This window comes from Caloenas nicobarica, chromosome 2 (genome assembly GCF_036013445.1).
Source record: "Caloenas nicobarica isolate bCalNic1 chromosome 2, bCalNic1.hap1, whole genome shotgun sequence".
NCBI lineage: Eukaryota > Metazoa > Chordata > Aves > Columbiformes > Columbidae > Caloenas > Caloenas nicobarica.
Window position 1 is genome coordinate 23,217,209 of NC_088246.1, and position 16,520 is coordinate 23,233,728.

A 16,520-nucleotide genomic window follows, 5' to 3' on the forward strand; every position below is an offset into this window, starting at 1 on the left:
AGATAGCACATGAAAAAGAATTAGAGTTGTTCAGGCTGCTAGGATTTTCTCTGTCTTCTCAGGGAAGGAACAAGTCTAAATATTAAAAAGAAGGAGGAAAAAAAGCCCAATGTCTGACCCAGGGACTGTGGTTTGGAAGAACAGTTCCAGTCTGTTGCCTTTCAGGACACCAGTGTTCCATCTTGGGTGATGGCCTTCGGCGTTTCCGCTTGGAAACAAGATTTTGGAAACCCTTATCCTTCCTTGTCAGAAAGAGAGAAGGACAGAGACAGAAGCCCTTATATAGCTATAGAGTGAAGGATAAAGGAATTTCCTACTGGAGATACCCATGGCTAGCTCTCTTGTTTGGAAAGAGAGAGCTGGATTTGTGTATACGGAAAAATTTTTGTTTATCCGTCAATTTTACAAGTAGTCTCTATTCTAGAATTTTGGGTGTCTATAAGGAATCGAATAGATTTTATACTTCTGTTGTTTTCTTATCCTCTTCTTGATTAGTATTTAATATTCCAGACCTCCTTGGTTCCTTCTTATATGTGGTTGTTTTAGAAAAGGCTAAACTTTCATATTACTGAAATTGCTAACCACAATGTTCAGTTTGTCCCGTTTCCTTGCTTTTTCTTTAATGCATGACCCATTATTCTTAACCGCATCTGTTCTTCAGCATTCTTTGCTAAGCAATTCAAAGTGGGAAACATTAACATCTCAGCTATCTGGCTTTGGATCTAAGCATATTGTTCCTGCACATTTTGAAAATAAAAAGTTACAATGCTTTTTGCCCTCACGTTTGTGAATACATGTGTGGTTTGTAAATACATAAATACATATGTGTTCCTCCTTTAATTAATGCGGCTGCCTTTCATATACACAAGATTTCACAAGTTGCTTGGTGGTCAAGGCAAGGTTTCTAAGGAGGCATTCTGTACGTGCACACCAGAGTGTATGGACACTGTTTTTCAATATACATTGTTTTCTTTGACTACTAAATGCAAAACTGGGAACAAGTCCAGAATCTTTAATAGCCAGAATGTATTTCATGCTGATCCCCTCTAAATTGGCATTCTCCATTGCCAAGTTCTAAAGTGAGGGCTGCAATGATGATTAATTTCTCTAATGGGGTTTTTGGTCAGGGTTGCCGGATATTTGTATTTTCTGTACTGTGAGATTTCAGACAGAAGGTCTCCATTTATAGAAGGTCCTGATATCTTTCTGGCTGAAATGACCTTAGGACAGAGGTGCTGATATTTTTGTATTAGATCTTGACATCCTTTTAAAATTTTATATTGTTACAGTATGTTTCTCGGCTTAATCAGTTGTGTCATTCCACTGTCGAAATTCACAACAGAGATTTTGTTCTTTGTTGTTCTTCTTGGTGTTATGTCTTGCTGGCTCTTGCTTACATCAAAGTAAGTTCTTATAATCCTAATGACCAGTACTAATATAACAGGACTGTATTACCAGCGCTATTCTGTAGAAACTAATATATTGTTTTTAAATAAATATGAAGAGGAGATCATGCTCTGTTTTCTGGGTAGCACATGAAAAAATGAGTTGCACATGGAGCGTGAGCATCTTGCTTGTTAGCGGCTGAACTCCCCTGACACAAAAAGAGAGTTTGCAAAATATCCTCTACTACCTTGGGGAATGGAGTAAGCTGAGGTAGGGGATTTCATGCAAGAACAGCAGGATTTCCAAAGACAAGGGCGAGAACAAGAGAAAGGGGAGAGCAGGAGAGGAAAAAAGGGAGGTAGGTACTCATTTAGGAGAATGAGATGACTGTAAACGAAAAAATCCAAGGAGTGGCTTGGTGGAGGCATTGGACCATTGCTGGGTCTTTTCAACACAGCATTGCATGACAACAGCTGCTACTTTAGAGCATGAAGCACAGGAACTATTGGAGGGGCAGAAAAATAATCGTAGATGTGGAGGAATGCCTTCCAGAGGGACTGTCTTGCACAAGCCACCCCACTTTATGTAACAAAAGCCTGGTGACACAATGCATGGTTTAGTCATAGGAGTGCCCCAGGGTGGACAAATATTATACATCTGGAAACATTTAAACAAGTAACTAGTTTCTGGAAAAATGGCAAATTACTCAAGGAAAATGTAGTCCATTGTGTTGGCTTCTGACTGCATGTCTGCAAGACTTATGATTCTCCTGCCTGCCTTAACCATCGCTGCTTTGCTCCTCATAGCCACCAGTGCTATGTGGGGACAGGTGACACAGTCGTGCCAGGGCTGACAAGCAGATGTCACTAGGGGCTGTGATGTTTTTGCCCCTTTGGAAAAAGGGCCATTGAATGGGGAGGCCAGAGGGGACGTTTTCCTCTCCTCCTCGCTGCTAGCGCTCCGTTTCCCACCTGGTCGTCCTGTACTTTGAGGACAAGGACCTGATCCTGTGAGATTTCACTGTCTTAGTTAGACATCGCCAGGGAAGTCCTATGCCCACTGGGGCAGTCTCTCCTATCTCTGACTGTGACACAGCCCACTCCATTGCCCACTTTCATCCTGGGCTTCCATCACAGCAGATTTCCCCTGTTCCTCTGCTACACAAAGAGAGAAGGGGGTGAGGGCACACAGCAAGGCAGGGGCCTTACAGAGGGTTACGGTGCCATGCCATCCGTGGCTAATATGTGGTGTTTGATAGCATTTAGAATTGTGATACTACTGTGAGGCTGATGCATTGCCCATTAAAGGGAATATTACCTGCAGCTGGTGATGTGCTGCCCAGCTATGTGTGGGTCATGGGTGGAATATAGATGCCTCCACAGCTGCAGTTAGCACTAGGGCAATAATTCAGGACCTGGTCTGGCTTGTGGCAGAATCTGCAGTGTCTCTAAAGAGTGACTACCCAAAATGGAGAACTGCAGGCCAGGACAAGAGGTATTTGGCACCAGAGCATCAGAGATTAGCAGTGAGCCCTGTGTCTTTTTGGTCGTTGGTGTGCCAGCATGTTTTGACTGCTGCCTCCTGCAGAAGCTTTTTAGATGATAATTGCTGTGGTTGTTTGTCATTACAGAAGTAACGCTGAAGGTCCATGTAAGCGATGCCAGCACACATCAGCCAGTAACTGAAGCCTTCATTGAGATTTTTACCAACCAGATCTCCATTGCATCTGGAACCTCAGGAACAGATGGCACTGCCTTCCTCAAGTTTCAGTATAAATTGGGCAATCAGCTGATAGTGACTGCTAGTAAACATGCATATGTGCCAAATTCTGCACCATGGAAACCTGTAAGATTGCCTGGTAAGAGACCTTTATTTTTGTTCTGAGGTAAGACTTTGCATCTAAAAGAAGTTACACAGTTTTGTATGATGTGTTTTAATGCTTGCGATCCTGGGTGGGAGGAAGAACATCTGTCTGTTTCAAAAAAGGCAAGGTTTTTTTCCGCAGTTGAACTGTGGCATCAGGGCTGTGCAGGGATTCGCTCTGTTCCTGGCTGTCCTTGATACAGTACTACATCAGTTTTCAAACAACTGTTGGTGCTCTTACAGCTCCACAGAAAATAAAAGCTGTACCAGATCTTTTTCTCAATGGGAACTCTGTTTTCAAGTGCTTTGTTTCAGCAGCTGTGATGTACTCAGTCATTTCTTTCCCAAGGTGTAACAACAACTGTTGCACTGTAGGCTGTAGTGTACAAAAAAAGTCCAGGCCTTTCAGTTCTTGGCCATGTCAGTAGGACTGTTTTAATCTACAGTTATGTTATCCAGATGTAAGGATTTTTTCTAACTTAAGTAGCATAGTTTGTTTCTTCTGCAGGCAAACAAATATGACAGTAATATTTGTATGTTAGTTTTTATGAGAATGCCTCAAAATTTTATGGGAAGTGGGAGACTTTACATTAGTTGTACAGGAGGGGAAACTGAGTCTCAAAGACTATTTCTGTACTGCTAAATAGAACAGATTGAGGGTGGCTTTCAGACCTTGAGATGTGATATCTAGATGAAGGTCACATCCCCAGTTTTCATCTGCCTTTCCTCTAACCCCCAGCCACAATTAGGGTCCGAGTAGTTTGGGAATGGTCTCAGGCTCATATTATACCCACATCACACCTAAATATTACCTCAGATTTGATAATTAGCCCAGGCCAAATCCATGCAAGATTTTAAGTGCACTAATGTTTAAATAGTATAAATGACCACAGTGCAGTGTTCAATCCCATGCATTGGCTCCATTTTGTTTATTATCAATATAGCCAGAGGGACTGTATGACTTGCCACAAGGTCAAGCAGTGAATGTATTTTCAGATGGGGAAAGGAACTTGCATCTCTTCAAACCCAGAATTATGCCTTAGGCATTTCAACATGCTGTTTACTTATCTGCATCTGCTTGCTTCAGATAAAATACACTGACTTCTTCCACATTTCCTTTGCCATATTCTGCCATGTTTTCCAGCTACTTAATTGAGCTATAGCGAAGACAAAGCCAGGCTCTTAGGTGCATAGTGAAAGAAAAAGAAGAAACTGAAATGAGTTGCTGCAAGGAGAGTTTCAAATTAATAAAAGGAAACGATTTTTTTACAGCAGTAGTGGTCAAATATTGGAGCAGGGTGTCCAGAAAGGTTGCTAAGTCTCCATCTTTAAAGATATTCAAAACTCAACTGCTTGGTTGGAGCAGGTGACTCCAGAGCTCTCTTCCAACCGTAATTCTTCTGTAACTGTTTAGAATTTTCCTTGATTTATTTTTCTGTTTAAATAAGATGAAGTTCAGCTTCCTCGATATAGTTCATGTACTTTCTTAAGACACAATCATATACGATTAAAGCGTGTAACAATCTTTTCTTGCCTCAACCTTTTCTCGCCTTGTGTCTCATATCTTTCTGACTCATCATACCATATCAGGGATGTCAAACTCATTTTCACCGAGGGCCACATCAGCCTTGTGGTTGCCTTCAAAGGGCCAAACATCATTTTAGGACTGTATAAATATACTACTCCTATATTTATACAGCCCTGAAATTACCTTTGGCCCCTTGAAGGCAATTGCAAGGCTGATGTGGCCTCCAGTGAAAATGAGTTTGATATCCCTGCCATAGGTCTTTTGGATGCCACCTGCTCTTCTGTGACTTGGAGTTTGTTTGGTTAGGTTTTTTGTTTGTTGCTTTTTCTTAAATACTGATTTTGAGGGAAGGGAATCAAACATTGTTTTGGTAAGTCATTGAAGTTTAAAGAGCAGTAATTGTATACAGTTTCCACAAAATCTTTCCACAGCTGAAATGTGAGCTTAACTCAGAAAATAGATTCCTTTCACCTCTGATCTTCCCCCATTGAAACTGGTAGATAGTTTGCCATTGATTTAATTGGGAGTAGAATCCTTTCTTTTGCTTTCTGTACCTTGAACTTAATACTTTGATGAAAGAAACAACAAGTTACAACTTGATATGCCCCATGTAGATTTAATAGGGTTGTTATTTGAATTACTCCTTAAAAGGGACATGACATAAAAGCTCAGGCCCAAGGCCCAAGATACTTAGGCTGTTATTTTTTGTATTAACCAGGATGCCTATAGTCTTCAAAAAACTTTCCAAGAACTGTTTGTATTTAAATGCCCTGTATTAAAATGTCTGTCATGCTTGTAACCATCACAGTACAGACGTTTCGAAAACCATGGATGTTTTGTTGCTGTTATTTTTAGTCTACGTTGAATGAAAAGGAACAGGCAGTGTATTTAAATCTTGATCCTGCAGTGTGCAGTCTGGGCACACACATACAGCGGGACCCTCATTTCCCAAAAATGCCTTTTAACCATTCTAGTAGTTGTCACCTACAGAGCAGATACACCGTTCTGAGCAGCCTTCTGCCCACCACAGTGGTTTAAGCCAACGTGCCGTCCTGTGTGCTGTGGTGAATGAAGCGCGGACACTTTTACTTCAAGCACCTCAATGTAGAACTGATAACCACGAGTGACGAGTAGGTTTGAAAGCTATAGGGTGGTAACGTTTAAAGTGCTGTAACAAGACTTTGCCGAAGGATTGGGATTCTTCCATCACAGTCAATATGCATTAGGTGTAATCTTGCGCTGAAATGCTGCGCAGCCACCGAACTCATGATATTGTAATATCTTTAAGGAGTAAACATTGAGGGTTTTCTGTCCTCATAATTCAGCAGAAATGAACTTTTCTTATATTAACCAAAATAATTACTAGCTCTTTACCACTTAAGCAGGAGGCTTATTTATTTACATAGTGATAAATTGTAGGAGGAAAAGATTAAGATCTCTTTTTCCATTAACCTATTTATCAGCAGAGCCATGACTCCACTTATTAACAGTTCATTAATTTAACATCACTTGAGCTGTTGAAGTGTTCCATGATGGAGGATGTGCTCATCTATCTGTTCTTGGCTATGCATAGATTTTTCTTTGTAAGTAATTTGGAAGAAAATAAATTTGTGACTGTTAGCCCATATTTAAGAGGACATTTTGGAGCAGCGCATGCAACGAAGAGAGGCAAGTTGCTGAAGCAGCACAGTTCAGATTAGGTGGCAGAGTCAGTCAAAGCAAACCATGGTATTACTGTGGTGAAATATAGTTCCAGGAGGAGAGGATGCTCACAGTATTTCTGGGAGAGGAGAGCTCATCTGGAAAGCAGTGACTCTGCAGAAAAGATGTGAGTCACAGTAGATGAACAGTTGAAAATAACCTCCCAATGCAGCACTGCAAGGAAGAGGAATGGTCTTGTCCTTAGCTGTAACATAGGGTGAAGGCTGAGAAGACCAAGAACTGTGTGTCCAGTTCTGGATTTGCACTTCAAGAAGAATGGTTAAAACTGCAGGGTTAGGAGTGTCGGGAGTGGTTAAACGATTGGAAAAGATGGCTTACAGGGAAAGACTTGGAAGTGCTCTATTTATTTTGTTCACTAGAGTGAAAGTTCATGGGGTAATTTGATCGTAGTCCATCAGTACCCACACAAAGAACAGGAAATAGGTAAGAGAATTCTTCTGTCTAGCAGCCTTGTATAATAAGATCAAATGGCTGGCAGTCTAACCTCAATAAATTTTGATGGGTAAAAGGCACATAGTTTAACTGCCCTCATAATTATTTACTAAACATTAATGTTGTGGGATAGTCTTCACCTTCAAAAGAAAGCCAGATAGTTTTTCTACATGCGTCCTGGTTTAAACATAGGTATTGGATCTGAAGCAGTAATTCAGGAAAGGCTGTAGCTATTACAGGAGTAAGACTGGATCTTTGAATCATCCTTCTGGCCTTAAAAACTATGACTTTCTGCCTTTGTCATGCTGAGAAGAGATTGTGCAGAAAAGCGCAGGGGAAATTTAGAGATTATACATGCATTGTAGTCTGGCATATATGGAAGAAGATGTTGGCATGGTTTATTGTATTGAGCTCCCCAGGGTGTCTAAATTATATTAGCTTTCTTCATACAAATTATGTTGTTGAAGTAAAGACAAACAAATTTTGTAATTGTGGCCTTAATGCTACTTACACTAGGCATTCTTATGTTGCCTGACATGTAGGTCTGTTTCTCATGTAGAGCATTGGAAAGAAAACTCTCAGCTGTACTTAACGTGGTTGTGTTGGGTTTTTTTTAATGTCCATCTATGCTGTTAAGATCATCTTTCAGACAGGAGTTGTTATCAGTATGTTTCTCCTAGTTTCATCTCCTTTTTCTGTATTTCTCCTAAACACTACCATTTCTGATCTTTAAAAAGAGAATAGATTTCTTAAAACACAAATACCGTACAGTTTCCCTATTTGTTTTCAACATCTATATGGGCTCTTGGATCAAGTAATACATATTAATTTAGCGCAGGGCTGTCAAACTCATTTTCACCGGGGGCCACATCAGCCTCGTGGTTGCCTTCAAAGGGCTGAATGTCATTTTAGGACTGTATAAATGTAGAAGCAGTTGCATTTATACAGTCCTAAAATGACATTCAGCCCCTTGAAGGCAACTGCGAGGCTGATGTGGCCTCCGGTGAAAATGGGTGTGACAGCCCTGATTTAGGGGAAATTTGTGAAACTGCAGAAAATCAGAAGAGCTTGCACCGTTCTTTTACTAATTGATTCGGGAAATGTCTTACTTAGCTTCTGGTCACTTCAGAATGGAGTGAGTACTTTCCAGGTGCAAATGTGGGATGCTGCCTAGTTACCAAAAATTACTAGTCTGCATTAGTGTCCTTCTCTCCTTCTACCTTTGAAAACCATGCATGAACTGCAGGCGGATCCACTTCTGACTGTTTTCATGGGTGTGGGAGCCAAGTGGGCTCAGTGGCCGATTCCACACGTATTTCTGGTCTTCTAGGTCTGAAGAACCAGGCATGAAATTACATCATGTTCTTCACTCTCCAAACGTGTGTGCATACAGACACAGTTCCCTCTAAGGAATGTCAGTATCCAGTGGCAGAGGAGGCCCTTGCATACAGGTTTCTTGCAGCAGATAGCATTTATCTGTCCCCTTTTGTACCATGTGGCAGAATGACAGTAGTTCTGCTATACATAGCACTTCTGTAGTGTAGGTGGTGACTCAGTAAGGACATGCTGTATTTTAAAGCAAATTATTCACTTAGTCATCGTACTTTACCTTTCTGTATGACTTTATGTAAGCAGCTCAAAGTATTTAAAAGTTAAGTTTCATTAAAATCTTCCTGAGGTAAGACGTGTAACTGTTTTCGCAGAAAAAATAATTCAGTCAGACTGAGTTAGTGTTTTATACGTCTTTATGTAATGACAAGTCTTCCTGCAGAGCTGGGAGTTATAACCTGAAACCCTGCTTTCCACTGCACTCTTCTGTCCTTTGAGCTACTGTGCATGACTCTATCAGTGTCAAAGCATAGACCATGTTGTTTAGTTGAATAATAATTACCCTGGCAGTTTAATTATTTGGTTTAGAAAATGCACGTGGTTTCTGTCATGTATACAATATCATTTTAATAGTTTGGGTGGCCTGCTTTTGCAAAAATGTAGACAAAAGTAAGTGCTGTTGTTGTTTGGTTATGTTTATAAGAATTCAAATATATCCCACTTAAACCATGTCTCTCCCACAGTGTTCTCTTCACTGAGTCTCGGCCTTCTTCCTGAACGCTCAGCTACTCTAATGGTCTATGATGATGTAGTCCAAATAGTCTCAGGATTTCAAGGTACGCTGGTTTTTGGAAGTCAGAATTTATATTTGAGTTAAAAAAGCATGCCAGCCTGATACTTTCTGAACTCTGTCCCTTGAGTGAGACTGGTATTTCATGGGGAATTCTTCTGAGTTCCCCCAAGAATACTCCTCTGTAGGGTAGTTTTACCAAATTGATTAATAGCTAAATTTGTCCCTAACTGCTGTGACAGAGGAAACGGAGTTACTTGGTGATAAACAAGTTTGGAATTTACTGTCCCATTTAAGAGCTAGAGATTACATTTCTTTCGCTATCTGTTAGACGTTCTTGCATCTAGCCTCATCTAATCGTCCTTGCAGTAAACATTTGCTGATGTTCTGATTGCCTAAAAATTTTCTGTTTTATTTTGTTTCCTACTGCGAATGCAAATTTAGGGCATTAAGAATTTGAAAATTTCTCATATCTGCATTGTTGTATACCATATATGAACCATATAAACCATATATAAACTTGCTTTTCTCAATTACTTCCCATGGATCCCTTATCAGACTGCCTGCAAACCCACATACCACAGGATGAAACCCACTGTATTAGAATAAAGTTTGAATCACTTTTTCGTAAGGCCAAACACAGAAGTTAAAGTAACTATAGTATCAGTCAGCTGAACACTGTATTTTCTGAATTGCACAGTAAAGAATAAAACGTTCATCTGACCTAGGGATCAAGTTAACTTAGCAAATTGATGTGATAGCTGAGGTAAGTGTGTAAACAAAAGAACAGAAGTCTTTAAAGATACTTTTATGAGCCGAAACAAGGAGACATCCTTCCTGTGAGCACTCTTATTGTGCCTAAACTGTGTCTTATTCACGTGTATTATGATTACCATCATTTTAAACTCTACCAGATAGTTAATAAACAGAGGAATACTACTGTGAATAAGATTCTACAATAACCTTGTTTTATCTGAGCCAATATAATACAATTATGCCTTCCTGCCATCTTTTTTTTTATGGTTAGAAACCATTCATCCACAATAGGCTTTTCATTAATGATAGCACTAGATATGACTGAAGCTGAAAAAGCACTAAACAAATTAGGTAGCTGATGGAATGCTCAGAAGGAGCCAGAGAACAGCACAGCTGCTGGACATATATTACACAATTTGAGAGCTGACATTATCTAATGGGATAAATTAGATGGATGGTGGACTGTGTTAAACCACAAGGGATTCCATTAGATGAAACATGAAATGTTGTTTAGCAACAGTATTCTATGAGCATGGTATATGAAATGCTCTTATTCGTATGCAAATGTGCTAGTATTATGTGATTAACTTAAAAAGAACAATCTTTCCATGTTTAAAGCTCCCTTTCTTAAAAAAACAAACAAAAAAAACCCAACAAAACCAAAACCGGGATGTTAAAGGGCTGGAGGGGTATTTAACAGGTGAATGACACTCATAAATACTTTCCACATAATCTTGCTCCCTTCAGTGAATTGATTGGGGTGTTCCAAATATATTTAAATTATAATAATATAACTGCTTCTGCTGGTGTAGCAGAGAGGATAAAGGAAGAAAATGGCACCCGTAGTATTCTAAGAGCTGGAATTTGAACTCTCAATCTTGCACAGTAAAAACTATTTTGTGGGACCAGCCCACACCCCTTTCTTGGGAATTCTCTTGTGATGAAACCTAAATGAAAGACAGCTTAGACATTGTACCAGCGTTTGAATGGAGCCTCTCTAGTCTCAATCCAAAATCCCTGTGACCTACTTCTCCAATTTATTTCCCAGTAACTTCGAGCTGCTTCAAAAGAACTGATCAGGAGTTAGGTTAGTGCAAAAACAAGAGCAAAACAGGACTCATTGTACCAGGGTCAGCCTGGGAACACTGGTGTCTGAAGCACCAGTCAAAGGGAAAGAAAAGCCTGTCTTCTGCAGTCAGATACCAGTTGCTTTGGAATAATTAATCAAGCAAGCGACGACTTAGGCAATTGAGAAGTTTGTCTGAGTTGATGCAGCCAGATTCATTTTCCTGATGGCATTATAATCCGCCGCTGCGCTCTGTCAGTAATTGGGAGGGATGGAGCTTGCCAGCCACTGGGTCATTTAACTTATTAAATACCGGCACAGTGACGAGCAGAACTCCAGTGTTCAGTGAATGGGAGCTGGATGGGTACCTGCGCTCTGCCTCTAACATGAGCAATCAGAGCATGAATCGATTATACTTCAGATGTTACTTCATAGGCTGAAGCTCAAACACTGATGTGGTGCCACATGTCACGCATCCAGCATGGCAGGAGATGCCTTACAGGAACTCCTTGAGATGGTTACATCTTCAGGTGTACACTGGCACACTGGAGCTGCCAGCATTTGAATCGTGGCTGGTGTGTTGACAAGGGGGTGTTTAGAGAATATAAGATCAGTGCTCAGAAGTCTTTCCCCTCATGGCACTCACCAAGTGGAGAGAGCTCACATGCCAATTTTATACTTGAATGTGTTTGGGTTTTGTTTGGTTTTTAGAAGTCAAAATTGGTTGTCTTCAATAACAGAAGCAATAATAATCATCTACGCCCAGCAACAAGTGTTGACTTGAAAAATACTCTTAAGAGTCTGGCCAGCAAAAGTCTTGCTCTGCATTTTATGACTTCTAATTCCCTTAAGTCTATTCCCAAATATAAGCCCAGAAATGTTCCATGACCTCTGCTAAAGGAGTACATTGGGTTGTCTTCTAAGCAAGGTGGTGAGAGAAGGTGAAAGTGTTGGTAGCTGCCTCCATCACGAGCCTTTCACTGGTAGCTCCCAATCTTCTGCCCCTTTGAAGTGTCCTGCTGTGTTTGGGGACACCCACCTGAGGAGCTGAGAGGATAGTCAGACTCAGTGGCAGGTTTCGGGTGAACATCAGTATCAAGGAGTTTGTTAATCTAGGGTGTGAATTAACTCCTCTGCACTGATTTATTGTATTTAAACTTGCATCCAAGTCGATTGCTGCACAGGTTCCTGCCAGGTTTGGGGCTCAGCCATACACACTTTGTGCTGCCTGTAGGATTCAAGAAACCAAGGTTGGCTTTCTGAGTCTGCCCTATCTGGTTAAAACTGGGCAGCTCATGGCTTTTCCAGTGCTACAAGACAACCTTTTTTTTTTTTTTTTTTTTTTTTTTAATAGAAAGCCCTAGAGCCTCCCCATAAACTACCGTGTTAAGGCTCAACAACAGTTACTTTGTTCCTAATGCTCAATTAGTTTCAACCTTCAGAAGTATAATACTGGTTCTTGAATAATTCACCTGAACTAGGCTTTAGACAGCAGAAAATCCTATGATTTTACATTGTACTGTTAGTGATAAGCCTAATGCTGCTTTCTTTGTTGTGTTTTTTTTGGCTTTTTTTTTTTTCTGTGTTGTTACTGTGGATGCTGGTCCCTACGGGCTGTAGGAGCCCGCCCAGCAGATCTGTCCCTGAGGTATAGCAAACTGCTACGGCACTGCAGAGCACTTAGGAGCTAAGTCTTCCTCGAGTTCCTTGCAATCAATTTATTTAGTCTTTTATGTTTTCCATTTAAGCGTAGAAACTGGGTAAGGGAGATTTCTTGCTGTTTCACATGGATGTTGTTTAATGGCTATCTTAAACACTTCAGGATACTGCCAGTCTTGAGAGCCTGCTGTAAAAACTTAAATGATTCAGAAATTAAAAAAAGAAAAATGGCTTTATGGCTCTTTCTTGTAGAGTCACCAAATAAATGACACCTAAACAACGATCAGCTCTTTGGAGATACTTGCACACCTACATAGCAATTTTTGTTGGCTAATACAAAGTTTGTTCTGTGGAGTTCTATGTTTTCTCATAGCTAGAGCTCATTCTTATAGCTAGAAAATAATGTCAGGAAAAAAATCCAGTCCTCTGGTTAATGACATTGGTAGTAATAAAGCTTAGGAGCTGTGAGTTGAGCTCTTTAATCTTTCTCGCAGTGAATTACATGTAACCTAAAAGTGCTGCCAGAGACTTACAGAGGAAAAGAAGCAAAATCATTTTGAGTTGACATCTTTGAACCGCATAGCCAAATGTCAATTTAGAAAAAAAGCCTCTTGATTTCGTGCTGTGTGGAGAGTGTTCTGTGAGTATTCAAAGTGAGCTCTGGCAAATACAATAGCTTTTGATTTAAAAATTAATTTGCATGTTGCACACATAAACTTGCAGATGGAGTCTTGCTGTGTGTTGATAAACAGTATTAATGGTGAGCATCCATTGAGAAAAACTATTGTCTCATTTAAATCCCAGTTTATTAAGTCATGAAATGCCATAGCGCATGAGGCAGTGTTAAATGATGGTGCAGCAAAGAACCTTCAGTTAACGCGTAGTGATCTTGAAAAAAAAACCCACTAAAACTGTACAAGACAGAGGAAAATAGAAAAAACATTACATGCCAAGTAATCTGGTCCTGTTTAGATTTGTTCTTTGCATGGGAAAATATGGAAACTCTTTTCACCCAACCTTTGTCAAGTGTATCTTTTTGTCCAGTGACTTAAATAAAAAGTGACTATTACCTCAGTGCAAGAGACAGTTAACATGGCCAAAGCCTTGTAAAAATTTTATGCAGAAATTACACAAGTTAATTGGGTAGAATTGTCTATTAGAAAATCACTTTAAAGAGTACAGACTACATTTATCTTGCTATTTCAGGAGAAACAAAATTCAAACAAATATGGTGAACTGGATGGTCTTCTAAGCTTTCACATGCCCTGCCTCTGAACTCAGGTTTAGTTTCAGTTATATTTATTAAAAGAAGCATGTAATTAAATTGGAGGTGACCTGAGGAAATAACATAGTCATAAAAGCTTCTGACATTAGATGCCTTCACAATTTTGCTCTGTGATTGTTGTGGAAAAATAATGGCAACTGCAAAATAAATGTAAAAATAGTGGGTTTCCACCTCTTTCATAGTGTCCTTCTGATCTCTCTGTCCTTCTCAAGCTATTGCAATTTACAATGAAAAAAACCTGTAAATGTGTTTCCATCAATATGAACACCTAAATATTCTTCCCTCCTTGAATATATGGTCACTTTTGATTTTTTTTTTAGGTGCACGGACTCAGCCACAAGTTCACTTTCAGAGAAGATCTGTAAAGTTACCAGAGAACACGAGCTACAGTGATTTGACAGCGTATCTGACCGCAGCCAGTTCACCCTGGGAAGTGGACAGTTTTCCTTATTTACAGGGATTAGATGGAAATGGAACAGGTAACCCACTGGTTTGGTTTTGCTCTGATTTCATATTGGTCCAGGGCTCGACTTTTGCCCATATCATTTTTTTCCATTCGCCATTCCAGCAAACTTTGAATTGTAGGTGACATGATAGGTTCAACTGCCGTACCAAAATTAAGCAAGAGAGCGAGGTCTGCTGACCTTTAAAAGGGGCCACTGAACAGCAAAAGTGAAGACTCCTTGGCCTTGGGAGATCAGAAAAGTTTGTTACACTTGTAGTTTAGAACTAAGTCTCCAAATGTGTCGCACACACACATACAAGAATGGAGATTAACGTGAAGGGACAAAAAATAGTTTAACTAGAGGATGCTATAGAATTCTTGTTTCATTTTTTTCCAAGAATAAATAAAATGCCTGCATATCAAGGATTTAATACCCTGTTTTTTCAACTGAGAATTGTTTCAATGGTTTGCTAATACTTTTGAATCTAGCTTCAGCCAAAAAGGTGCAAATTCATCTAGTACCAAAGGGAAAACAATGAAAATTCATAGTAGAAACACTGCTAAATTTGAAGCTGTGATACATTTTTATGGCTGCAACTGCCTGTTACCCTTCTTCCACTTCTCATTTAGTCTTGATTGAAATAATTGATGTTGTGTAGGCTAGACAAAAAATAGAAGAATTTGGCACAGAAATCTTCACATACTTAAAATGCTGGTGTGAAAAGGAGAATAATGCTTTCACTGTGTCCCTATTGGGTTAGAAAGCAAGCAGTGGAGTTGCAGTGCAAGAGAGATTCAGTCTAGTGATCAGGAAAACCTTGCTATGCTGAGGATTGTTTAAGCTGTAGAATCAATTGCTTGAGGGTGTCGGACAGAGACAATCCCCTCTGGGGATGGCATAGGTGTAGCTCAGCCTGCTGTGAAGCAGCTAAATAACCCCGTGAGGTCTCTCCTTGCTGTTTCTCGGGATGTGTTTACTTGTGATGTGTTGATTTAGGTGACCTTCAATGCTAGACCATGTGGGTAAACGGTATGTACTGCGCTTGCTAGCTTTTCCTTTTAAAAAAAAAAAGGCAGAATAAGCTTCCCCTTCCCTTTGTACAAATCTGAATATCTCCTTTTCTGTTGCAATTAGAAATATGTCAGCTACCTTACTCCAGTCCTTCTGCCTGCTCCAGTGAATACATTTCATCCTATCTCATTCTCTTTGTCATTTCCCTCTTCTCATCTTCAACCTTCACTTTTCTCTGGATCTTCATACTCAGACATGATCAAATATCTCTTTATCTCTTTAAAACAAAGGAATGCACTTGATCTCACTCATCTATGTACTTCCTCATCTCCTTTCTTTTTATCTCTAAATTCACTGAACAAACTGTTGACATTGTGTGTGGGATTCCTCTCTCCCAAATCCTTCCTTAATACTCTGCAACCCAAATTTTCACCCTTCCAGTTATTTAGTGAAAACAGGTCTTGGCAAGATTTCAGATGATCACCTCTGATAGGAACTACTCAGCCAGGACGTTGTCTTTCTCCTGTTTTACATCCTACAAAACAGATGAATGCACCCTTAGTTTTTCAGTCTTCTGTCTGCTTACAAGGTGGAAACTTTTCTACTTGAGCATGGGGACCCTGGATTTGACTGTAATTAGTCTTCAGTTACAAAAGACCAAAACAATGGGCAAAGAAATAGGGTTTAAGAGACTGAGAAGAGCCTTGTTTTCTGAATACTGTAGTATTCAGTATGGTGTAATACAGACTACAAATACAATATATTTGTATATGCACTATAGGATAGGTGAAATGTCTTCTGTTTTCAGTAAAAGTTTTTCTTGCTGTGGGAACATGAAACTTTAAAATCCTAAACTTGGATTGACTTCCTTTTCTTCATCTCCAAGCGTCTCAGTGAAGATTTCACCTGGAACGTTTTTGAAGGAATAAAAAATGAGATCACTGCCTTCTGGGGACTTTTAAAATATTTCTATTCTCAAGAGAAAAAAGAAAACTATATACAAATTTTAGAATTCTCAAAAAACCTTGGCATTAATTTGCATGGGAAATGTTGGCGTGTTCCTGAACATTGCCACTTCTCTCTCCCACCTCTCCTCCCCCCAGTTATTTCTCTGTTCTTGCACAGTTTATTTACATGCCTGCACAGTTTTGGAGAGGTCCTCCCATTTGGTTTAGTCAGCTCAGTTCTCTGGCTAGTATTTGTCCAGAGTGACTTTACAGTTGCTTTAACTAAAACTCTGTGAGTTC

At 39.8% G+C, this 16,520-nt stretch overlaps 1 protein-coding gene across 2 annotated transcripts in view; it reads left to right on the top strand.

Moving 5' to 3' along the window:
- The window catches only part of FAM171A1 (family with sequence similarity 171 member A1), an 89,967-nt gene that overhangs the window by 51,693 nt on the left and 21,754 nt on the right, over positions 1–16,520 (top strand). Inside the window, exons 2-4 of one of the 2 annotated variants that reach the window (XM_065628337.1) lie at positions 3,017–3,244; positions 9,004–9,096; positions 14,137–14,295. In XM_065628337.1, coding sequence (XP_065484409.1) covers positions 3,017–3,244; positions 9,004–9,096; positions 14,137–14,295 — 480 coding nt within the window. Of the gene's footprint in view, positions 1–3,016; positions 3,272–9,003; positions 9,097–14,136; positions 14,296–16,520 lie in introns of those variants that run through there. The other variant, XM_065628338.1, reaches the window with a different exon arrangement.